This window comes from Eleutherodactylus coqui, chromosome 1 (assembly GCF_035609145.1).
Source record: "Eleutherodactylus coqui strain aEleCoq1 chromosome 1, aEleCoq1.hap1, whole genome shotgun sequence".
NCBI lineage: Eukaryota > Metazoa > Chordata > Amphibia > Anura > Eleutherodactylidae > Eleutherodactylus > Eleutherodactylus coqui.
In genome coordinates, this window is record NC_089837.1 from 145,701,288 (window position 1) to 145,728,171 (window position 26,884).

The 26,884-nt window shown below is 40.7% G+C and overlaps 1 protein-coding gene across 2 annotated transcripts in view; it reads right to left on the reverse strand.

Annotated features, from left to right (window-relative positions):
• PEX5L (peroxisomal biogenesis factor 5 like) overlaps positions 1-26,884 on the reverse strand; it is a 94,968-nt gene that overhangs the window by 42,583 nt on the left and 25,501 nt on the right. The window contains exons 3-7 of one of the 2 annotated variants that reach the window (XM_066590078.1): positions 23,827-23,938; positions 14,182-14,391; positions 11,263-11,386; positions 10,027-10,117; positions 5,358-5,380 (exon numbers count right to left, since the gene is read on the reverse strand). In XM_066590078.1, the coding sequence (XP_066446175.1) occupies positions 5,358-5,380; positions 10,027-10,117; positions 11,263-11,386; positions 14,182-14,391; positions 23,827-23,938 (560 nt within the window). The remainder of the gene's footprint in view (positions 1-5,357; positions 5,381-10,026; positions 10,118-11,262; positions 11,387-14,181; positions 14,392-23,826; positions 23,939-26,884) is intronic. The other variant, XM_066590086.1, reaches the window with a different exon arrangement.

Consider the following 26,884-nt stretch of genomic DNA (forward strand, 5'->3'; position numbering starts at 1 on the left):
TGTCAGCAGATGATCTGCCCCTGTCCACATGTCAGGATGCTGAGAGTAAAGTCAGAGGCACACCATTCTGATGTTGATAATCCCTTAGCGGTGCCTGCGCAGGCATACACACAGTATTTGGGCAGGCACACGTGCAAAATACACTCGTTCACTGCACAAACATAATAACATAGTATGTTAGGCTGAAAAAGACAAATGTCCATCTAGTTCAGCCTGTTTCCAGCCCCCCTTGTTTATCCATAGGAAGGCAAAAAACCCACCAATCAGACAGAAGCCAATTAGCCCATTTGGGGGTAAAACATTCCTTCCTGACTCCTTAATAGCAGTCAGAATAATACCTATAAAAAATGTTGAGCAGGAACAAGAGTGTTTTGCCTTTAGTGTTAGAGCAGTCCATTCTTCTTTTTCTAAGTGAAGAAATCTCCTAATAGTGGAAAAGGATGAAGCAGTTGAGTGAGATGTAAGCATCTTAAATATGCTTTTGTCTATACAGCACAGAAGATGAATATATAAATATAACTATCTTCTTATTACTGCATTTGAGAAACTGACCACCAGCTTATCAATACTTAATGATCTGCTCCATTACAAGGCAGAGAATGTAAAGGTCATTCTCCAGGAGATCAGATGTAGGGCATTAAAGCTTTAACCGAAAGACCATTTCCATAACCACTTGTTCATGACTCTGTGCTGCTAGACCCCCGCAGGAAAATGACTACATTTCCACCTTGGAAAAGGTAAAGCACAAACAAAGTACTTTAAGGTGGGTCTCATAAACATTTATGGTCACTCCTTTTTTTTTGCTAGATTACAGTGAAACTGTACTGTGTTCCTCCAGTTATACTCATGGGCTGAGATATGTATTTCGACCAACTTCTCTATAAACTTAGATAAGCAAAGAGAAAAATGTGATGGGTAAAGGCACAGCTGACCAAAATATAGAGTTCAATACAATACAAGAAGTAAATTCAGCTTCTCCATTTTTGGGGCACATAATAGGATAAAGGGAAACCACTGATTTAAATAGATTTCAGTGGTTTCATTTTCACTAGCTCTTTTCTTGCCTGTTAATTGTACAGTCGAGAAAAGATAGGACTTGCAGGGCAGATCTATCTTCCCACATTTTTTTTTCAAACTCCTGGTGTGAAGTTTGAACGGCCTGTGAAAGGGAAGAAATTTCCCTCATTCAGGTGCAATTATGCTCCGTCCTGGCGAGCATAGTCATGCCAACGGCCGCCTCTTTTACCCTTTTTCAAGTGATCATGCATAATAACTCCAAACTGCTAACATCCTTCAAATACCAACATATCTCCTCCTGACACATGTTCTTTGATCCAGGGCTCCCAAATTCATCTAAAATCTACAGATTTGCTAATCATATATAATGATTAAGTATTTTTTACTACATCTCTTGGGAGTGAATGTATTTTTAATAATACATTTCCTCCCAATAAAAAGTAACTTCCCACAGCTACCCTTACATAACTAGTTCTATCAACCATAGAGATGTCACCCAAGATGCATACTATTGGGTCCAATTCAAAATTTCCATTATATAACATTAATTACTTGAGTAATATATTATATATACATTATACATATAACAGTAATATATATTCATTACTTGAGGTGAATTTAAAATAGTTGATGTCTTCAGAAAGGGGAATCAATATGTTAACAAAAATAATTTGGATAACCTCTTTCATTTTGCAAGAGCATAGAACAGAACAGAAAAATAAAAAACCTAGCATAGTCTCCAGCCCTTAAGATAGTGATGCCTCCAGCCTACCTTAAAGGGGTTGTCCCGCGCCGAAACAGGGTTTTTTTTTTCAATAGCCGGAGGGGTTCGGCGCGAGACAAACCCGATGCATGTGTTGAAAAAAAAACCGGATAGTACTTACCCGAATCCCCGCGCTCCGGTGACTTCTTACTTACCTTGCGAAGATGGCCGCCGGGATCTTCACCCTCGGTGGAACGCAGGTCTTCTGTGCGGTCCATTGCCGATTCCAGCCTCCTGATTGGCTGGAATCGGCACACGTGACGGGGCGGAGCTACGAGGAGCAGCTCTCCAGCACGAGCAGCCCCATTCAACACGGAGAAGACCGGACTGCGCAAGCGCGTCTAATCGGGCGATTAGACGCTGAAAATTAGACGGCACCATGGAGACGGGGACGCTAGCAACGGAACAGGTAAGTGAATAACTTCTGTATGGCTCATAATTAATGCACAATGTACATTACAAAGTGCATTAATATGGCCATACAGAAGTGTATAACCCCAACTTTGTTTCGCGGGACAACGTTGCCCTTTAAGGGCTGGAGACTATGCTAGGTTTCTTATTTATTTTTATTTGGTTCTGCTAATAGCAAACTCTGTTCTGGGCACCTACTTTGGGCTTTATCAGGGACCGTACCTGAGCAGTATTGACTGACTATAACTAGGGTTTGCTTCTAGCCTAGTCTCATCAAGGATACTTTTCTGAGGCTGTCATAGGATTTAGGACTGGATATTCACTGGTCACTACAGTGGATATTGTGACCCGCATACATTAGCGGATCCATTCTTCCTAGCATAGATAGGTATTGTTCTCATTATTCTATTACGTAGAGTTATTCAGGTCCAGACCTTTATTCTCAATGAAATTCAGGTTAAACTTTTTCCATCTATTCTGATTGCTCAAATATTAGCTAGGGGGACAAAAATATTTTCTGGTCCCTCCTTCATTAGGGCGCCTGATGAAGTCGCATTTTAGCGACGGAAACGCGTTGAGCCAGAGCCTATCTATTGGAGATTCTAGTGATATTTAAATTCTATCTTGAGCTAAAACAGTAGAAAACATTCATCTTTATTTAAACTATACTGGAGCCTCTCTATCACTATCGATGGACCACGCATAGAATGGGTAGACTATGGTTTTTTTTACCACAAGTACATTTTGATTCTCTCTGTGGGGATATATATTGTTTTACTAGTTATTATTAAAAGTTATATTTTAAATAGGAGTCAAACCAGTGAAAAATAAAGTGATTCCCCTGCAGCTGTGACCCCCCCCCCTTATGTGTACTTGGGGCTCATACACACAGTAGAGTATGCACCAAGCCTGTACGCCTCCCACATGGCCTCTTTGTGTTGCTGTAAGGATTCCACTGTGTGCTTTATGTACAGAGGTATTTTTCCATAAAAACAATGCTTTCATGGCAGAATCATTCCATGAGTATCACATCTGATGGAGTATGCAACAACTTTTTTTGTGAGAATTGTACAAAGTCAAGCAGAAAAAACTTCACTTGCCTCTATATGGCAACAGAAGTTCAGAGAGGGCAAATATTTCTTACATGGATGTTGTATTATGGCTTTGTATAAGTCAAAAATTTTACCGAGCCATAATACAGGAGTGTGTCCATGAGTCCTTAGGAAAGACCGACCTCGCTAACATGGTTGACCCTGGAAGTAGCAAAATAATACATACAGTTAGGTCCTCCAGGCAGCTCGTGGCATTAGAGACCTGAGTTGACATATAGCTATAGGAGTTAATCCATTGGGTCCACGTCTACAGAGCTTCGTTGAGCTGCAATGCTACATATTTAATGGACACTAGATAATGCTGTGTTGTTAATCATCACTGGATCTTGTTGCTCATTCTTACATTTCTTAAGGATATTCCCTGTTCGGCAGGTTTATGACCATATGAACTTTGTAGTTATGTTAAGCCTTTACAAATAACGAGAAACAGATGGCAAATTGAAGGGATACTGTAGATGCTTAAGTGACTTATCAATAGGTCAGCACATGGATGCACCTCAGAATAGCCTCAATTCCCTTAATAGCGTTCCTAGGTATTTTTGTGCATACTGTCAGCACCGTGGTATTAGTCGTGCTCCTTAGAGATAATTTAATGAGGCTTCTTTCCGCAGAAGGTTGAGAAACTCTCACTGTGCTTTTTAATAACTTTACTAATGATTTAGTTGTTCTAAAACAGATTTTCACATTATATTTCAGTAAAATGTATGTTGATTTTGGAAAACTTCTGTTTAATCACAGCTTACCCCAAGGATGGAATATTTGTGGGGTATCCTGATGTGATTCTAAGCAAATGTAAGTGTTATAGGGAATATGAAGAATTACTCAGCACTAGAGATGAGTGAGCATACTCGATAAGGCAAACTACTCTAGCGAATAGTGCCTTATTAGAGTACCTGCCCGCTCGTCTCTAAAGATTCGGGTGCCGGCGCGGGTGACAGGTGAGTTGCGGCGCTGAGCAGGGGGGGGGGAGAGGGAGAGAGAGATCTCCCCTCCGTTCCTCCCCGCCGCTCCCCGCCCCCTGCCGGCACCAGAATCTTTAGAGACGAATCTTTAGACTACTCGCTCGAGTAGTTTGCCTTATCGAGTATGCTTGCTCATCTCTGCTCAGCACCCAATATAATCAGAGCAAGAGCCACTCGACTATATCCATATTCTCTATTAAAGGGCTTGTCTGAGAAACAAAACCATCATTTTATCCAGTCTCTATGTTACAGTGAATAAATTAGCAATTTACTCACAGTTGCAAAAGGGTCCAATTTTATCGATCAGGACTATGATCAAGTGATTGAGCTGTAAAATTCAAGTTCTGCTGGTATCACATACACAGACCTTATGAACCTTTGTGGCTTGGTGTATGGGTTTGGTAGCAACTACGTTAGTCTAGGAGGACCCTTTCAATCACATATAAACTGTAGGACATTTGTTGGCAGCACAACTCCCTGTTTATATGCGTAGATACGCTGCCAATACACAAGCGTTTTTATGCCCATATATATGTCCCGAAGAGCCAATGAATGAGAGTTTGCTCATTTGCTGGCTACTCAATGACCTAGTCACATGGTACGATGATCGGGCAAACAAACAAAACAAGCTTTTGTTATGCCTGATCATCTGGACGTGTATAAGAACCTTAACTTGCACTTTATCCAGCTAAATGGAAATTCAAAAAAGTAAAAAATTGGCAGCTACCGAGCTCATCACACATACTGGCAAATTCTCTGATAAAGTACATTTTATGTAAATGTGATTACTATATAATGTGATTTTATATAGTAAATTTTTCTTCTCTGCAAATGGCATGATAGAACATTGCCTCTACAGTGTCACCAATTAAAAAGGTAGCATTCTTGCAAGTCAAGGCCTTTTAACAGGCCTTGTAACATTGGCTGAGAATATAAGCCAAAGCCAGAATTTTCTCCCCCAAAAAAGTAAGTCATGTACAGACAGTTTTGGAGTTTTAGCCTCTCATCACTGTACAGTTGGTTGCTGACTGGGTGGGTAACAGGCTTTTGGTGTAGATTAGGAGGAGTAAAGTTTCTCCTTAGGGAGAGCACCTAGTAAGTGTGAGGAGACTTGGCTAGGCATATTACTCTGGGAAATGTATGCAAATGGCAAGATAGGAAAATGCCTCTACAGTGCCACCTATTGTTTCTTCTCCCAAATTGCTGATATTACTTTTCTTCGAAACTCACTTAAAATGGTCATCCTTCTGATTGTAGTCATGTCTGTTCACAATTATAAAGGATTTTTTAATGTAAATAAAACATTTTTGGCCTGTCCTTAAGATTATCAGAATTGTATAGAGTATGGCACTACTGGAATTCACTTCTGAAATCATAGGCTTCACTGCCAGGCAAATAAGCCACTATGCCTGGATAAACAGCGAAGAGGCTCCACTCAGCCATTATGACAATTTCTTCTGATGATCCATGGGATCAGACCCACACTGACCAAACATTGATGGCCTATGCCAAGGATAGACCATCAATGTTTTAATTTGGAAAGCACCTTTAAGGGGGTTATCTGGGATGTTAATAAGCTCACCTATCCAGGATAGGTCTTTAATATTAGATCATTGGGGACCCAAGTGCCAGGTGATCTGTTGATCAACGCTGCAGGCTCTTCATTGTATACCAAGCACAGCATTTTAGATGGCGTAGCGGAGCTGCAGAAAGCCCATGTGACTGGTGAAAATAATGTCAAAGGCTGAATAATAAGTTCTGAGTGCTCAAAATGCTCCTTTGAGTGCTGCAGACTCTTTGAACAGCTGATTGTGAGGGGTTCCGGGAATTGGACCCTCACCAGTCTGATATTGATGACTTATTCTAAGGATGGATCATCAATATTTACGTAGTGGAAAACCCCTTTAACATACTTTATTTATGTTATCAGTAAACATACTGTAAGCTGTTGCATAATAATGATAGGATAAAGCTTTACTAATAGCTATGATATGGAATAAGAGCAATCTAATCATAATTGTACAGCTAGAAACATGCAAATTAAACTATTACAATAGTAAACAAATTAATTGCATGTATATTTTCAGGATTTTTAGGCGGTAGCACGTCTATTCCCTTAGTACCCATAAAAAATGATATTCTACTAATAATAGAGCAGATATTACTGATAATGATTATTACCTATAGATACTTCCATATACTAAAACTATTCAAAAGATGTATGTTTGAAGGGTTTCAGGGAAAGTAGGATTGGGGCATTAACTTAGCATTTTATGCAGTTGAAATAAACAATGTAATTTCCAAATAAGGAGCCGCAGGAAGCACAAAATCCATTACATTCAAATTCTAATTTGGGAGAACTTCAAAAAGTACAGAATCAAGATTAGCGATGTCAGACACTCATCTACTGTTTAACACGACAGGAGGCTGATTGTGTTGTCTCGACAACTGCCATTCTATATTCATGCTAGGTGTTTCTAACTTGTCAAGACTGGTCCGCCATTAACCTGTCACTTCCCAAGACTGAGCAGCAAGGAGGTACAGCTTGTAAGAATAGGGCTTGTGAATCACTGCATGAATATAGGCTGGGGACTGCAGCGTAACAGTGGTAATTAGCATGCCAATATATTTTCCAAAGGAAGTCATCTTTCTTCCGGTCTTACAGGAGACTTGTTTGGAAGCACCAGTATCCTCCTGGCATTCTCTATAAGGAGTAACTTAAAATGTCTTTTTTTCATGCTGTCCCCTCTTTATAGTCAATATCATTTATATATTCCTGCATGCAGTTAAGAATATTTGGATGCACAAGTCCCTTCAAAGACATCCAAAGAAACTGCTGGAGAAGATGATGTCATAGAATGCTGGCGAGGTACAGTAAGTTATTTTCAAATACTTCTATTATGTTAGCTAAACAATACACTACATAAAGACACTAAGGCTGCATCTACAGCTAAGTACCGATCAGCTATGTGCGGGCCATACAGGGCTGGATTATAATTGGAACTGAAGATGTTCACAGAAAACGGCCATTACTTACTGAGTAAGGAGTGCATATACGGTAGATGCATTCTCTTACCATGCAGGTAGCAGACTACCAGATGAGGGAGCTAATTGTGGTTCACTGTTTGAAGTGCAGGGCAACCCGCTGAATTATTATGGCGTCATTAATAGGTTGCTGGTCTGCATGGTGAACTACATATATCAGAATGTGTGGGAGTATATGCCAAGCAGCCACCCACATCTATATCAAGAGGCAGTGTGAGTGGCTGTTTCATCGGTGTCCCACACAGGTGTAATAGGTCCCTCATTTGGTAGTCTGCTACCTGCATGGTGAGAGGATGCATTTATATGCACTCCTTAGTGAGTAAGTATATGGCCGTTTTCTGTGATTGTTTTTATGTTTCTATATTTCCCCCTCTGTGATGAACTGAGGATGTTGTAGCAACTGGCCCCTACTTGTCTTGGTCCTGTGAGTCTCCACAATTTTTCTGGTTTTAGAATATAATATTGAAAATGCAGTCCATTCTGCAGGCATCATGTTGTAGAAAAGATGAGCTGAGCAGACTTATATAAAGTTTTGTGGGAAACGTTTCAGTATAAGGGTTTATTCACATCAGCGGTTCCATTCAGAAACTCTGACGCTGATTTTCCTGCTAGAATACAGGATGAAATAATGCAACAAGCAGCGCTATTTCATCCTGTAAATTCGGGCAAAATGCTGGGCTGCTGGCTGGAAATTGAACGGACCCCATTATGGTCAATAGGGGTCTGTCCGGCGCCATTCGTTTGTGTCATAAGATGGAACTGATCGGCCAGGGGGTGTTGTTTTCCTGCTCTCTGAATGGAGCAGAGAACTGAACTCCGTAACGCTGATGTGAACGGCCCTCACTTGTATTTTAGTCAGTGTAGTCACTGCTCATTCAGGGCTTAGGGGTCCAGCGGGCGGTCCCATCAGCGATTGACAGCTATTTATCTATGCACAGTTATACACAGACAGCCATCAATCACTGGATTAAGACATGATATTACTATCTATAGTCAGAAACAGCTTCTGTGTTTATTAATGATTATGGATAGAAAAACACCAAGACAATAAGTCTAGAATACACTGTAAGATTTAGCAAGTACAGCCCCTGCTTACATTTCTATAATTTTTGTACTTTCCCTTATGTATATTTTTGCTACTTGTAAAAGCATTTGTACATCATTTTATAGTTCACATCCCATTTGTATCTACATATCCAGTTAAGAGCGTTCACAAATACAGTAAGTTGCTTTACTTATCTTGCATTGATCTGGAGTTACAGCATCTATTACATTGCAGTTGCATTCATATTTCTTGCATTGATGACTCAATGACAGCCAAGATTATTTGCATCCTGAGAAGTGAAGTCTTTATGGTAGGCATTGTAAAGTCCTACATCCATAAACCAGTTAAAGTGATCCTTCCAGTTCACTGGTTCTGATCTCTGTTTTCAGTCATCCAAGATGGCTGTCTCAATCTTCAACTACGTAATGTATACTCTGGACTGCTGTCTGATTGGCCAGTACTGATTTAACACTACCATTGCACTGTGTGAATTAGGTAGCCAGAAGATTGCGGTGGCTATCCTGGATGACTGAAAACGAGGCCCAGAACCAGTGGATCAGAGGGACAATAGTACAGAAGACCAACTACATGTAATATAACTCTCTCCTCTGGTCCCTGGACAGAATTTTGTCCCATCCCTGCACTGGAGGGCTGGTTTAAGCTGTTACATGGTTGAGTCTATGGACAAATTTGTTATTTCTAATAGCAATCAGTGAAATATAACGGCACTTTTACATGGCTTGAACTGGACCCTTTAAAGAGCGTTGGTCAGTAGGGCCAGCACTTACGAGTATTTACCTTCCTTCACACAGGTTGATTCCAGCTGTATAGGAGATGAACAATGGTTCATACAGTTGTTTGTCCCCCATATAGTTTCATCATTAGAAGCAGCACATCCCCTGTTCATACAGGGAGATGTGTTGCCAACAACGATGAATTTTCCTGGCTGCACAAAACATGCGGTCAGTTGTTGAGTCAGCATTTGCTCAATCATCGCCTAATTAGGTGCAGCTTCACAGGTCCGATGATCGGGCAAGTGAATGTTCTTGCCTTATCATTGAGTCATCTAAAAGGCCCTTAATGCTGAGCTACAGTACAGTCTGTAACTAGTACAACATATAAAAAGGTTATGTATCTACAAATATGCTTATCATAGAGTATGCGTTTCATATCATGTTTGGGTGATACATGCAGCAAGAAAATATCCCGACATATGCCCAGAACATAAAATCCGATGCAGGTCACTGTATACTGTACAGTGCCATATATCATCCTTAGGTGCCTATGCAAAAAAACCATATACTACTTGGCATACATTTCTTTAGTGCTGGCTCGCTGTATAGGAGAGTACAGTAGACTATGCTTTCCTATGTAATAAAGGTACACTAGCTTGTACCTGCTGGCCAGATACCACAAGAACGCTCTTTTAGTATCTGTTTGGTCTATAGGGATCCTGTTCAACATGTTTTAACTGACACATACACTAGAGTGCACACCGAATGTTGTGTGAACAAGGTCTTAATTCTGCATGCAGTAGCATGAAACGTATAGAGAAAAACTAAGAAACATTTTTTCTTCTTTTACATAAACGCATTGGTAGGAACCCCCTGGGAGAGGATTTTGGATTCAGCTAACCCATCAAACAGTGACTATCATACTTACTTTTACAACAGGTGCTAATTCAAAGTCAGATGCTTGTTCTGTTTCCAGGGCAGGATTCCTGTCTCTGGTGGGATCGGTGTGTGATCTACCATCTGCAGACCTGGCAAAAGAGCCATAGACATAGTTTAATGTGAATAGCATAGCCTAAGTCTGTATTCAGGTATGCAGTTGTTGATACAGTTTTGTAAGCAGCTTTTTAATGTATTTTTTGAGTCAATCCAAAAAGCATATAAAGTATAAAACTTGAAAGAGACAAGATTCTTATACTTTTGGGCCAAATGCCCATGGACGGATTATCACTGCTGAATTTCCCGGCCAGACGTCCGTTGCAAATTCTGCAGCAATGCCCGTCCATAGACATGCTATGATAAAAGATTCTCCCATGCCCACAAGTGGAAATCAGCTGCGATTTTCCGCTTGCGGGGGAGAATTGCAGCCTGTTCGAATTTGTGCGGAGAATCACACAAACGGCTTCGACTTCAGCCAATGAAGCCATCCGTCCTGTGATACTTCCGCTGCAAGCACTGTGGGAAATCGCGTCATAGCCCAGCGCCGTGCGCGTCATACGGTGCACTGCGGATGCACGCCGTCTTGCCTGCTGAGACACTCGTCGCGCATCTGGAGAGGTGAGTATAGGGTCTCTGGGGGGTGCCGGGTCTGATTCCGCTGCGATATTTCAAAGCTGGAGTCTGACCCGGCCGTGGGCATGAGTGCTTATTGAATCATATGAAACTTTACATTATTTCCATTTTTACCAAATACTAACTGTACAAAAAAACATGGAAGACGATTAAACTCCTTTTAAACGGGACGACTGATGGGCACTTTACTGCCTGACAGCCGCTCCTTTGTGCAGGAGCGATCATTGCTTAGTGAATGGAGGTGGAGCGGCCAGCCATAGTTTCCCGTTATTGCATTTTAGCCCATGTCATCTTCTTGATAAGTCAAGTTTTTTTGTTAATCCATGCTTCCTTCCAGGGTGAAGTGCAAAAAGAGTCTAAAGCGCATTAAAAAATGTGATGCATGGCAGGTACTAAAGTTTATTTTGGGTGCAAATCGAGGCAGAATCTTGTTGGATTTAGTTTAGTAAGTCTCACCCTTTTGTTTCTTTTAAAACTCCCCAAAAGGCTGATGTGCCTCTCAGAAAACATCCCTTACAAACGAGTTGATTTCCATCTACAGCCTAGTATTATTTTATAGCTTCAAGATATGTTTTTTTCATCTATTAGAAGACATCAAATTTACCATAATAGCTCTTTAGAAGATGCTTTGGATGATAATTTTCTTTCCAGGACCCGATGACCTTCGCTGCTTTTATCTCCTCGAAAACACCCATCACTCCATTTTTCCAACTGTGTCTGAATGTGGACTAAAAGGAAGCAAGAGATCTTCACACAAAAGACAAATAGAAACAACTGCTTTTATTTTACATAGCACTCAAAAAAGGAAAAGCTAAAATATACAGTAACTTGTTAGGAATTAATAAACCTATAATTACATTCTGAAATACACATCCGTCTTACCACGATTTGTAAATGTATTAACCCCTCAAGGACATGGCTTATTTTGGGCATAAGGACGCAACGATTTTTGGCGGATTTTCATACCTATTTTTCAAAAGACATAACTTTTTTATTTTTCTGTTGACATTGCCATATAGGGGTTTGTTTTTTTGCATGGTGAACTATAGTTTTTATTGGTGCCATTTTTGGGTGCCATTTTTTCACAATAGCAGGGAGAGAAAACACATCAATTCTGCCATAGATTTTTTTTTACAGCGTTAATCATGCAGCATAAATGACACAATACATTTTTTCTGCGGGCTGGTACGATTATAACAATACCAAAATTCTTATATTCTTTCCACTTTTCTGCAATAAAACCCCTTTTTTTGGGAAATTATTATTATTTTTTTTTAAATTGCTGCATTCAAAGTCCTATAACAAAGCTCAGTGAGGGCTTTTTTTTGCGAGACGAGCAGTAGTTTTTATTGGTACCATTTTGGGGTAAATGCGGCTTTTTTGATCACTTATATTGTGTTTTTTGGGATGCAAAATGAAAAATTAAGCATTTTTCCTCAGTTTTTTTAGGGGCTCTTTGTACGCTTTTTGCCGTGCACGATAAAAAATGTGTTCAATTTATTGTACACGTTGTTATGGAGATGTTGATACCAAATATGTGGGATTTTAATTTTACTTTTTTAAAATGTTAATATGGGAAAAAGCACAAAAAAAGTTTTTTTTTAAACATTTTTCCTTATTTTACATTATTTTCATCTTTTTTTTTTACACTTTTTATGTCCCTGTAGGAGTCTTGTACGATAGAAGTTATGATCGCTATAATAAGGCATTGTAGGACTTCTGTCCTGCAATGCCTTATCGCTTGTATTAGCGATCATAGGCACTGGCAATGCGGGATGCCGGTTTCTGGTGTCCTGTTGCCATGGCAGCCCATCAGGCTCTCTGCGATTTCATTGTGAGAGTCCGGTGCCGTCACAGAGGGAGAGTGCTCCCTCTGTGAACCCTTTACATGCCGCAATTTACATAGATCGTGGTGTATAAGGGGGTAACAGTGGGGGTCGAACTCCTGATGCATCCTACTGTTGCAGCAGGAGGCCGGCTATCGGTGACAGCCAGTTTCCGCTGCCGGATAGCGCGGGATCTCTTCTGATCTCGTGCTATCCACAGGACGTAAGTGTACATCCTGTTGTGTTAAGCACTCCTCTGCCAGGACATACATTTACACTCTGTGGCAGAAGGGGTTTACACTAAACTACAAAGTAAGCCGTAGTACAATTGTACAAGAAAAACATATTGTATAAGGAGGTTTCCAATTTGTCTTCCTCCCATCTACCAAACCAAGCAACCCTGTGCTCATCTTTATGATGAAGGCTTTTGTAGGAGACACCAGTGGCATAACTATAGGGGATGCGGTTGCTCCCGGGCTCAGGACCCTTAGGGGGCCCATAAGGCCCATCTTCTCCATATAGTTTGCTTAGTAGTATGATTAAAGCATTGTAGTTGGCGGCCCTGTTACAGATTTTGCATTGGGGCCCAGAATTTTCAAGTTACGCCTCTGGTATAGTACATGGGCCAGTGCACAGCCATGTACTAGCATTAGTCACAGAAAGTGTGTGGATTAAAGTATTTGGAATGCATATGTGTAATAGCATAGTTGATTGCAAATACTGCTTCTCCATGGTTCAATGTCAAAGTAAACTTAATGGAAAATGGTTTAATTGTGAGGTTAAGGATAAGTAACACTCTTGCACCAAGTATCCCAAGGCACATGTTGCCAGTTCTAGCCAGCTATATAACACATTTCATGTACTGCAATAAACAAGTGAAGCATAATATGAACTGAAGATTTCTATATAGTGTATATCATGTATGGCCTATGGTTACTCTCAGTAGGAAAACAAAATGACCTTGTAGATATGATACATTTTAATGGTTAACAGAAAGTTATGATGTTACAGCACGCTTTCGAGGCTACTTACGTCTCCTCATCATACATCAGAATGCCCATTTTTTTGAATAAAGCGATAATATAGAGAATATATATTATTTCCAACACTCCACCATCGATAAGTATTTAGTGTACAAGCTGGACTGCGTACCATTAGTTTTCTGTAATTGTAAGATCCAGCAACTTTTGGGCTAATAAGATATCAAAAGAATATTAAATTTTGCTTTGAGGATGTGGCTATAAACTGTCCAAAATCTAACTGTGAAATGTTTGGAAATAACTAGAGATGAGCGAATATACTCCTTTCGAGTAATTACTCGATCGAGCACCGCGATTTTCGAGTACTTCAGTACTCGGGTGAAAAGATTCGGGGGGCGCCGGGGGGCGGGGGGAGGCGTGGCGGTGCAGGGGGTAGCAGCGGGGAACAGGGGGGAGCCCTCTCTCTCTCCCTCTCCCCCCCACTCCCCGCTGCAACTCCCCACTCACCCACGGCGCCCCCCGAATTTTTTCACCCGAATACGGAAGTACTCGAAAATCGCGGTATTCGGGCGAAAAAGGGGCGTGGCCGAGTATGTTCGCTCATCTCTAGAAATAACCAATTGCTAATGGCAATTTTGGCCTATACATCACCATAACATGTGCAATCCTCTTCTAAATATTGGTGACTTGTGAATTGAATGTATTAGTAATAATTACCTAAATCCAAGGAAGATTTTTCTGGAATTTTTAACGACTTGGTGCTTCTTTCAACCTCAGATTTAATAAGGTCTGAGTCATCTGTCTTCTTTTTAATGGACTGTCCTTTAGAGGGTTCACCTTTTAGAATTGTTTCAGACTTTTTCCCTTTACTCTGAGTAGGTGGAATTGGTTCACTCAAATCAAGCAGATCCAGTCCTGGAGATAAAACTGGAAGAAAATTCAAGTTTTAAGGTTTATTCAATTTCACCAAGCAAACTAACTTTCGTAAGTCTTATTTACGGAGTTTTATTGATGTGGATTCTGCACTGAAATGCATGTCAAAATCTGCATCAATTTAACACCCTATTGCGTCTAATGCGGATTCAAGTAGCAGTTCAATGGCACAGATTTAAATGTGTGAAAAATAAAAATTGGCATGTATCTTGACGTGGAATCCAGGTTAAAAAATCTGCATGTGGATTAGTCCATGGGCCTCATTATTTGCCGATCTGTAGCATTTTAAAATAATAATCCACATGCTGAATCAATGGTAACCATACGGATTTCTGATGCAGCTTTTTATTGAAATCCACATTCGATTTTTCTGACTTGGATTTCTCACCGTGTGAAGAGGGCTGATATAGTGTTATTTGCAAAAGATGTTGGACTAATGGTTTTATATAGTACATTTAAATACATTTTAAAGTGGCTTTTCAGTAAGCTTGGTAGTACAATATTAACAGTCTGACAAAAATCACAGTTTCAATATAACTAAGGGTGGTTTTACATCTGTGTTGGGGTTCTGCTTTCCTGCTACATTTGGGGAGCAGGAAAGGGGAATCCTCGTGGCCAAATGGCTCTGCCACTGGATGGAACCAAACAGCACCGGACGGACCCTATTCACTATCATGGGGTCTGTCCACTTTCCGCCCAGCTGCCCATCTTTTGGACAGAAGAAAAAACGCTGCTTCTGGTATGTTGAGCCAGATCTGTGAAGAAACCTCCGGCTGTAGGTTCCAACTAGAGATGAGCGAGCACCAAAATGCTCGGGTGCTCGTTACTCGGGACGAAATTATCGCGATGCTCGAGGGTTCGTTTCGAATAACGAACTCCATTGAAGTCAATGGGCGACCCGAACATTTTTGTATATCGCCGATACTCGCTAAGGTTTTCATTTGTGAAAATCTGGGCAATTCAAGAAAGTGATGGGAATGACACAGCAACGGATAGGGCAGGCGAGGGGCTACATGTTGGGCTGCATCTCAAGTTCCCAGGTCCCACTATTAAGCCACAATAGCGGCAAGAGTGGCCCCCCCCTCCCAACAATTTTTATTTCTGAAAAGCCCTCATTAGCAATGCATACCTTAGCTAAGCACCACACTACCTCCAACAAAGCACAATCACCGCCTGCATGACACTCCGCTGCCACTTCTCCTGGGTTACATGCTTATAGCCGGTTCCACTGAAAGCAATGGGCTGCCGGCGTGCGCGGGATGAATTGTCGGGAAGGGCTTAAATATAGAAGCCCTTCCCTGCAATTCATCCAGAAATGTGTAAAAATAAAAAAAATATATATACTTAGCTTGTCCCGGCAGACGGAGTTCAGCGTGGCCTACAGTGGGTGTGAAGGGGGTGTGAGTCAGACCTGCCCCCTGATTGGCTCAGCCTGAGCCAATCAGAGGCAGGTCTGACTCACACCCCCTTCACACCCACTGCCGGCCGCCGCGGCTGAACTCCGTCTGCCGGGACAAGGTAAGTATATATATTTTTTTTATTTTAACACATTTCTGGATGAATTGCAGGGAAGGGCTTCTATATTTAAGCCCTTCCCGACAATTCATCCCGCGCACGCCGGCAGCCCCATTGCTTTCAGTGGAACCTGCTGTATTGCCGGCTCCATTGAATTCAATGGGCAAACATCGTTCTTCTCTGCCACAGCTGTTACAGCTGTGGCAGAGAAGAATGATTTGTCTTCTATATGTTCTCAATGGGGTCGGCGCTGCTGCCGCCGGCCCCATTGAGCGCATATAGAGATGAGAACAGGAATCGCAGATCGCAGATAGGTGCGATCTGCGATTTCTGACTATGGCCTAAGAAGGACCGTTGGGGTTCTTGAAGCCTAAAATAACTCCTAGCGCTCTCCCTATAGCAGCAGCAGCATCAGCAGCACTGTCCCTGATCTCTGTCAGAACGCATCTGTGGCGATCCGCGGGCGGGCAGATTTTAATACTCGGGTGACACCTGATCTCGCCAGCCACTCACTGCAGGGGGGTGGTATAGGGCTGGAACATCACAGGAGGAAGTTGTAATGCCTTCCCTGTCTTTCTATTGTCCAGAAAAGTGCGCAAATTTCTCAGGGAAGAAAATGAAAGTGACTCGAACATCGCGTGGTACTCGTCTCGAGTAACGAGCATCTCGAACACCCTAATACTCGAACGAGTATTAAGCTCGGACGAGTACGCTCGCTCATCTCTAGTTCCAAGGCAGATATAATACCAGCCTTAACCAGTGTACATTTCTGATACAAAGTACTTTACATGTTACTTTATCTGCTCTATCTGTACTTAGTTATCCATGTATTGTTATGCTGCGGAACTGAAATATTATTCTTGTGTTATGGCATACACTATTGTATCCAGTTTAAATCCGTTGTACGCCAATCAAATCAACAATAAGAATCAGTAAACCGAATGCTAATGTGTGTTTATTATTTTCTATGGTCGAGGCTGGAAGGATGCATCAACTAAGTGAAAATTAGTTACTGTAATATAAAAAGCGGAGCTTGGCAAACTGAGAGGGTTTTGATGCAAACTACAATATGTGCTCCAGAACATGTACGAATCCATCTGGAGTCCTGGCCGATCCTGGCATCCAATTGTGTCTGATACTCAAACAGTAAATATAACACGTTCTTGCAGACACTGAAAACAGCTGGTCCTGGTCAGCCGGGGAGTCGCAGTGCCACACATTCCAGGAAAATAATTGTGTGATTACATGGTACAGTTATTATTAATTCATGTAAACTAAACGTGTACAATTCCATCCGTGTTAGCAAAATTGAGCTTATTTTAACATGTCAGTAAGAGGCAGCTCTGTCTAGCAAATCCCAGTGGGACTAGCTCTGGCTTCTAGTTTGCTGTGCTACAATATAACAGTGATTACTGAGCTATTTGTGCATCAGATGTAACAAATCACAACCGAGACTGTAGTCTAATTCATTAAAATAACAATTGGATGAAAATACTTAGCAAAATACTTAAAATGCAGATTTTTCTTTCATCTCCCCCAATTACTATGTACTATATACTGTATTTGGGACAAAATAAATGAGTATTACTTTACATTACAGTATTGTAAGATATTCCTGAACAAGGATCCTGCTAAGTATATATTTACAAACAGAAAAGTAAACTGTGCATTTCACTTGTTAAACATGCTATAAAAGGGAAAAGGTTTCTCCAGTTTTCATTTTTTCCTTGACATTCCCCCTACCTTAAATGAAAGGGAGGGGGTGTCCTGGCACTTAGTGCGGGACTGCATCTGATTAATACCGATGGGCCTTGGGCTTAGCCAAGTGTTAGTTTTTGCCCTAGGTCTTGGACTAGCCACAGTGTGTCTGTGTGAGAGTATATGAGAACTGAAGACACTCTTTAGTGAGTATATCTCTGGAACTGCTGAATAAGATTTTACATACTTCTTAATTTCCATTCTAACTGGAGTACATTGAAGTGAATTTTAACCCTTTCCAATACACTGTCTGACGTCTAAAGACATTGTGATTGATGGCTGTACAGCTCCGATGTCGGAAGACGTCCGGCAGGGTATTCTTACTGTAGATTACCCGCCACTCTGTTGTCGAGGGCCTCTCCTGCATGTCCCACACCGCAGTACTGGCTCTAACAAGCAGATGGTGCCATTGTATAATGGCAAAAGGAGAAAGCCCCCTAGGTAACCCTGAATCCTAAATTAGATTGCTAAGGGTTAATCTGACATGATTGCTAATTACAACCACACCCACATGACTGTATAACATGCAAATTATAATTGGTCAGTATTTTCTCCCAGGAATTCTTAACAGACTAAATGTACCGTATATACTCAAGTATTAGCGGACCCGAGTATAAGCCGAGTCAATAGGTTTTATCACAAAAAACTGGTAAAACTTATTGACTCGAGTATAAGCCTAACTATACTTGAGTACATACTAGGTAAAAAGAAAAAAAAATACTCAACTCCCAGCTGGCGTCTGTGTCCCCGACGCAATGATCTCCTCGGCGGTGCGACAAGCTGCTTCAGACCTCTCCTCGCTGTCATCTCCCTGGCTTGGTTTTGAATTCCCCTGCCGTCAGCGCTGTGTAACTAAGCGCTGTGATTGGATCGAGCGCCAGCCAATCACAGACGGTGCTCGATAAACCAATCACAGCCATTCAGTGATATCATTCACTGGCGCTCGATCCAATCACAGCGCTTAGTTACACAGCGCTGACGGTGGGGGAATTCAAAACCAAGCCAGGGAGACGAGAGCAGAGAGAAGTCTGAAGCAGCTTGCCGCACTGCCGGGGAGAACATTGCGCCGAGCACAGCATCTCGCCGGGGACACAGTCGCCGGCTGAGAGGTGAGTATTGCGTTTTTCTTTTTTTTTTTTAACCTCACTTGACTATAAGCTGAAGGGAGTTTTTCAGCACATTTTTTGTGCTATAAAATTTGGCTTATACTCAAATATACACAGTAAAATGTATATAATAAAGATTTTTAAAAGTTTTGTCAAAAAAAATATTAGGCTCAAGCGTAATATGTCATGTTCATCAAAAATAGTCTATACACATGTTAAAGTAATCTGCCATCAATTTTATGCTCTCATCTCTGATAACAGAATAAGGTAGTGATAGGCTCTGTGATTACAACAATATGTCTGTCTTATATATCTGTGAAGCAGCTTGTCAAAAACTTACATTTTATCAATAGCAGCACACATAGAGGATTACAGGAAGTAGTCTTCGATATTTAGCAGGTGTAGACTAGCCCTACTTTCTCCACCCTCCAGCCACCGATTGACAGCACTCTCTCTATGCACAATAATAGACAAGCAGCTGTTAATCGGCGGCTGGAAGGTGCAGTGGGCTAGCCTGCAGCTCCTGAATATCAAGGATTACTTCCTGTAGTCCTCCATGTATACTGCTACGAAAAAAATATAAATTTCTAACAAGACTTCCGGCCTGACTCATAACTGCAATCAGCAAGCCCGTCACTACCTTATGCTGCCCTTGGAGAAGACAGTATAATAGTGGTGATAGATTCCCTTTGAATCTTCCCCCTGCATGGTTTCTTGCTGGTCTCTGTTTATAGTTAATCAAACCATGTCAATCTTTTAGTGGCACCTGACCATCAGTCATTGATCGCAGCGCGTTATATGTCATACTTACTCATATACTCTTTGCAGCCAGTGATATGTTGGAGCCGTCATTTGCCAGTATTGGATTAAACGGTGACTATTGGCCCTTTTCTGTAATTTATGTCATAGGTGTCTCAAAGTAAATGCTTTAAAAAGACTTGAAAACCCTTTAAATACAATAGGTTACATACTGCACATAAATAATTAGATTCATGTATTTTATGTACTCTTCTTACTTCTATACCACGCAACCCTGGGCTAAGATATAGTGCAATTTGGAATATTGGATTGCAAGAAAAGAATTATCTTGATTCCAAGCATCACCATTGCAATTTTTATTGGCTATATTATCTATTCCCGTTTTCTCTCTTAATACTCTACCAGTTCTGCCCTAAGTATACTGAAAAAAACAATAGAGTTAAATGGATTTTGTCATAAAAAAAAAAAATTCTGTACACACCTATTCCTTCACAGGCAGTCTACTTGCGGCATCTTCTCCATGAGCTTCTGCAGTGCCCCCGGGTCACGTCTCCTCTAGCCTGGCCGGCTTGTTATGAAGCCGGCATTCCTCACATTCTTCAGTGAAGGCCATGTCCCTGTGCTGTAGCCTTCACTGGCTAGAAAGGAATGCTGATCTGTTGCCGAGACAGGGTGCATGAGCAGTCTCTGCTATAGCTCGGCACTCCCCCTGCTGGACTGTGAACTGTCACGTAACATACATTGCCAGCAGGAACAAGACTGACTGTGAATGAACATAACCCCACAGAAAACAGAGGAATCAGCCAGCTGGAGGTGAGGTGAACCCCCTGGACTACAGGAGACATGAGAAGATCAGCCAGGAAAAGATGTGGTAAATAAACTGACAGGGAAGGAATAGGTGAGTATAGAGTTTTTTCTTTTTAATGACAGAACACCTTTAAAGAACAATATAGTTAAAATTAGTAATGCAAGAAAGCCAGACTGTCATTCCAGGAATAGTTGGACAAGGAAAGAAGATTCCCCAGCTGCATCTATGACCCCACTGTGGTTAAGAGTAGGCAGTTACAGTTTTAAATTAGGTTTGTTAAAAAATGTTGTAAGGATAGGGACCATCAAGTGTTCCACGGCTACCACGCATCTGAGATGCCCATGTGATGCACCCATAATGTGGATAGCAACACCTGCTTAGTGTAGCTTACTAATGATTTAAGTGGTTTCTGACTGTTCATTATTAATGGCTATGGGCTTTGCCTAAAACTAGGTTGCTATTAAAAATGAATAGTTAGTAACTATTTAAATCATTTGCAGTACAAACGATGACCAATAGGTAGGCGCTGCTCAGGGAGCTTTAACACATATAATGTCAAGCTGACTTCACCAGGAACAACTTTTATTCTCAAACACAGGAAATACATTTCAACTCTGGAATGGGGTCTTCTTCAGGAAAAAAATAACATATGTGACAAAACCAACATTTATAACACAAACTTGAACTCCACCACACCTGGGTTCAAATGTGTCGACTGTGTGAGAATAAAAGCTCTTCCTGGTAAAGTCAGCTTGACATTAAATGTATCAATGTTTCCTGAGCAGCACCTATCTTCTGGTCATGGTTTGCATTGCTTATGGTATGAAACTGGTGTGAGTTTGAAGAGAAGAACGCACCATAGCAGGACCAGAAAAGGCTAGTAGCTCTACCATTGGGTTTACTGTACATGTCCGATCGTAAAGTGATGACATGTGGTTGTGCTAAATAATTAGCATAAGTTAATCATGTGAGTGCAAAATCTTTTTGATGTAATATGCTGTTTTTAACATCTTGGATATAAACCAAATAATACTCCTGTGTACTTTTCTTCTATTCCTTCTAAGATCCACTTAAATCAACCACAAATATATTACAAATATATACTGTACACCACCGACTGCTAAAGAACTACATTTCTTTCAAAGTGCACAGAATTTTGTGCATAAAAATACAACTCCGTAATTATATGCAGAACCACCTTTCCTCAAATAGTGCTTATTAGCAAAATGTATATGAAAATTCAACTCTTCAACTAAAATCTGTACTCAAGAAGGCTGAATATGTGAGTCACACTGAGCAGCAGCTTTAGACCACACGGCAGTTATATCTCTGACATGTGGTAGTTGCACAACAAACACTGTGTGGGACCCTACCCTAAAGGTGCCCAAACACATTAGACTAAAATTGATGAAAATGGATGATTTTAACCAAAATGATTGGTCGTCATTTAAAATTTAACAAGCAGTCATTGTTTTAGCCAACTGATCACAGACTGTCATCATCAGAAAGACGTCGGCTGTGAATGAAATTGTCTTTTAATAGTTGGATATATGACCTGTTACGCATCAATAATCTGTCTTTGAAGATCATGTGTTCTTTGCCTTGTGTAGTTGAACATATTTAACCAGTTTAAACAACTGTAACAACCAATATGGACTAAAATGTGTAATATTGAGTCTGCAAAATGATTGTCCAACAGGTGATTGCTTTGTTCAACAGTTGTTCAAGCATCACCCTACTTCTATCTAATGTGTATGATCTCTTTAAATGTTGTGCTTGAGTTCATATCTGAGTCATTCAAACCCCCAATGAATTATGTTTTTTCATGTTTTTAAAGTGAGTATCCGGGCTGGGACAAACAAATATGGCCTAACCACTTCTCTGACTACTTGATGCACATTGTACATTACACCCAATGTCCATGGGCAAATTTGATTTGCAGAATCCGCACAGGACACCCGTGTGGGAGATCCGCAAGTCAAGCCACCCATAGAGATGCATGAGTGCCTTAAAACATGCAGATTTAATTTGCGGACCTTTTGGTCCAGAAAACAAAGCATGCTCCATTTTTCTGCGGCTCCCGCACGGACGGCTTCCATTAAGGGTAATGGCAGCCATCCGATCCGCGGCACACCCACAACTGACACTGCGGACATGCCGCTGATCCGCGGGAAAGCAGGAAATTAAAAAAAGAAGGGGAGGGATCTGCACGGACACCACTGCCGAGGAAATAAAGATAAGCAGGGCTCACTGGGCACGGGCAGTGCTGGATTCCATGCCAGATTCCAAGCACGGAATCCGTGTGTGCCATGGACATGAGGCCTATGTATTGGTAGTCTAAGATACTACATGCTGCTCCTGCTGGCCAGTACTGCTCACATGGGCAGCACTGGTTTATTAAAGCAGGTGTAATGGCTTAGACTAATGAGGCATACTAATACATATGCTAGTTAGAGAAGTGCTGCTGCTATCTTTGTTTTACAGGCCTGGAGGGTCGCTTTAAGCTACTGCCCAGTAATAGAAACTCACTGCAGCAGGTGACCACTTCAGATCTCTCTGCTCCTGTGGAGACCAATATACAGAGCTGCTGGTGTCATGTAATTATGATAAGCTATCAGTATTTCTGCATCCGGCATCCAGCCCCTTGCACTGAGAAATTATAGTTTTTTTAATGCCTTTATAACCTTTGATATCATATATGAGAAACACATTTTGGTTAATTTTACAGTGGTGTTTGATTACTTCACCTTTTTAAAGGGATTTAAATAGATATAGTAACTATCCAAAAGATAAGCTATAATTGGCAGATAGGTGGTGGTCCCACCCATATTCCAGAATAGCTGCCCCCTGGAGATCACATCCAAGAGCAGAGTAACTAGAAAAGTAACACGCATGTGCACAACTCTCTTTCCATTTAAGTCTACAGGATTTATGGATACAATCAAACGTATGTCAGTCCCAGTCTTGTAAATATGGCATATATTTTTAAAGTGGAGAAAACCCATTTAAATAGAAAATGTAAGACTGAATACTAAAAAGTCCAAAAAGACCCTGCTTTAAGAAACTTTATTTTTGGTTTCCAATGTTTCTGAATACGAGGATAGGAGAAAAGCTTCCTATAAAATATGATTTGAGAATACAAATGTCAAATAGATTGTACTGGATATGAGGATCTGATGTTTTGTGTTTCACAAGACAACTGACTCAAGTTTTATTTCCTAAAAGCCAGCTGAAAATAGAATGACAATGGTGTGACTGGACCAACGAGCTATGGTTTACTCTTTGTAGAGAAGAGAATAGAAGACTTTATAACTTCTGAATTCTCACACAATTGCAGTCTTTCAGTGGAACATAAACACTTTCTTTTAACAATCATGATTCCAATTTTATACAGGCTGTTTTTTCCTCTTTCAGATGGAGTAAAGGCTGCCAAAAGAGATGAGACCATCCCAGAGACAAGAGATGATTGCAGCATACAATTACCTGCTGTATTTGAAGTTACTGGCCTGGCCTTTGCTTCTGATTTGGTTTCACACAGAAAGTCATCAATAGATGGGCTGAGAAGAGGCCTGCTTTCTTGTTGTTCATTCACCAGCTGGAAATTAAAAAGAAAAAAAAATAAATAAAAAATTCTGTCAAAGTAATCAGGGTCAGAAAACTCCAGATGATGAAAACTGAGCTACACTGAGTTGCAGGCAAATGTATTGGTCTCCATGCTAAAATGCTAGAATTAATCAATGAAATTACTCAATGTACATTCCTGTTTCTACAGCAGTATAGAGCAATAACACATGCAAGGTCCAAATATTAATACAGTTGATAAAGCTGGGGGTAATAGACAGCCCACATGTAAGGCTCAAATTTTGCAAAAATATTTGGCCTTCTTAGCTGATATTTCAGCTGAGGGAGGATACTGTTTATGGCTTTGCCAATATACATGCCTATAATGCAAACTGCATGCTTAGATGGATGTACTGTATACTGGGCAGTTTCTTGGAAATCACCATATATATAAAACTTGTATGCAACATATTATAGACAAAATAGGATCACTATTTATATTTACCATAACATGTTCTACCCAGATGTGAAAATATGAATACTTATTTTAGGTAATAGTGTCATTTTGTGTTTGTATTCAATTGAAACGTAAAGTCTGTGGTGTTTCTACCAAAAGAGCCCCTCTGCTTAGCCATAATCCTAAGATTTATTTACACTTTAAACAAAGTAACAGTTAAAAAGTTCTATTTTTTGGGGGATATAACATCCCGAAGAGGTAAAAGTATATATTTTGTCCCATTACCCCACAACATTTCTAATGTAAACATTGTATAAGACCTTCTTTGCATTTGCACAATCCAACAGCCATAAAATCATGTAGTGTATATATGGAACTGTGGGCATTTGTGGTAGGGGAGGTGAGCTTTTTGGGGGGGACAAGACCTCAGGCAAACTCTTTACACCAGTTGTAATGGCTGTAATTCAATGATGTTACACAAATAGGGGAATTTTGAAATATTGAACTTGGGCAGAAAAGTAAGGTTCTGCACATGGGCAGGGGAAATACATGTCCCCATTACACACTAAATGGGAAACCATTGGGTAAAATGGACATGAAAAACAACTTGGGGATTTTAGTTATCTGTAAACGTCACTGGAGCAACCAAAGGGAAATAGGATAATGTGGTGCATCAAAAGGGCACATGACAAGAGCAGTGTTCTTCCTCTATACAAGTCACTGGTCAGACCACACATGGAATATTGTGTACAGTTTTGGGCACCGGTACTCAAGAAGGGCATATCAGAACTTGAGTTGGTTCAAAGACAGGCAACTAGAATAATAACTGGGTGAACTACAATACCCAGAGAGGTTGTCAAAAAATGGGGTAATTTAGTTTAGAAAAAAGATGGCTGAGGGTCGACCTAATAAATATATCAGGGTACAATACAAAGATCTCTCCCAATATCTATTTATACCCAGGACTGTGACTGTAACAAGGGGGCGGCCCTCTACGTCTAAAGGAAAGAAGGTTTCTACACTAACATAGATGGAGGTTCTTTATTTGACACCTTTCTTGCATGTTACAATATAACATGTTATAATCACTAATTACTACAGAAGGGTTGTTGATCTAGGGATTATTCTGATTGCCACATTGGAGTTGGGAAGGAATTTTCTCCCTTAAGTGGGGGACATTGGCTTCTACCTTATTGGGTTTCTTTTTGCCTTTCCTCTGGATAAAAATTGTTGGGGAAATAGGCTAAACTGAATGGTTTTTTTTGACCTAACATACTATGTTACTATGGAATAGTGCACAGTGTTAACGCAGCAGAAATTAAGACCCAAGCTTTCTCTCACGAACTGAAGGGTGTGGGTTCAATCCCTGCTTGGTTCAGGTAGCCGGCTCAAGGTTGACTCAGCCGTCCATAGTCAGTAAAATGAGTACCCAGCTTGCTGGAGGGTAAAAGATGAATGTAAAAGACAGTCTGCCAAGAAAACATCTCAATGTGACGTCACCCTAGGAGTCAGTCATGACTCAGTGCTTGCACCAGGGGACTTGACCTTTTTTATATACAAGCTTATAATAGTAGTGATTAGCATTTTCATTATGTGACCCATTTTAACCATGTACATACACTATCCCAACGTGAGTATGAAGGGCACATTGTTTTCTTTTACCTTCAGTAAGAGTTGTGAATAGTAAGATGTATATTTTCCATATAGACAAAGTTGCACAAATGGATATGACCTGTTTCTTCATCTCAGTAAGAAAGTCAGAAAGACAGGACAAGGACATGAGGTTATTTTTACCTGTAATTATTATTACATGAATTTAGTTTTAACATCTTAAGCCTCCATGATATACATCATAAAGCATTAGGTAGGTATGAAGCCTGCTCGGGTGCCAGGCCTGCTGTATACCAGGAGGTTGCTGGCTGTGAACAGCTGACACCCACTCTTACAGACGACCATGATAAGATAACTCTTATCATGACATTTTACGCCTTGGACGCTGCTTTTAATGCCAACCGTGGTACCTAAGCCATTAGTCAGGTGGCCCCCTCCCTCATCCCATCAGGCCCATCTAGCAATTGTGGGATGCTAATGGGTTGCTATGGCAGCCTAGTGAAGTTATTGAAGGCTCCCAGGCCTACCATATATTGATTCTTATAAATGTATTGCTGTATATTATAATGTATAATATATATATATATATATATATATATATATATATATATATATATATATCATAGTTACCCAGAAATAGTACCAATAAAACTACAGCTTGCCCCACAAAAAGATGCAAAAAGTTGTAGGTCTTACAATATGGTGCCACAAAGCAAATGTTTTAATTTTTTCCTTTAGGCCTCGGTCACACAGACATTTTTTGGTCCGATTTGCAGATGCGCTTGCGATCTGCAGATATATAGACCCAATGCATAGCAATGGGATTGGTCACATGTCTGTTTTTGATGCGGATGTGCCGATAATTATATGACACACCGATTCGCAGAACGCATGTAACATGAATGGGTGAGT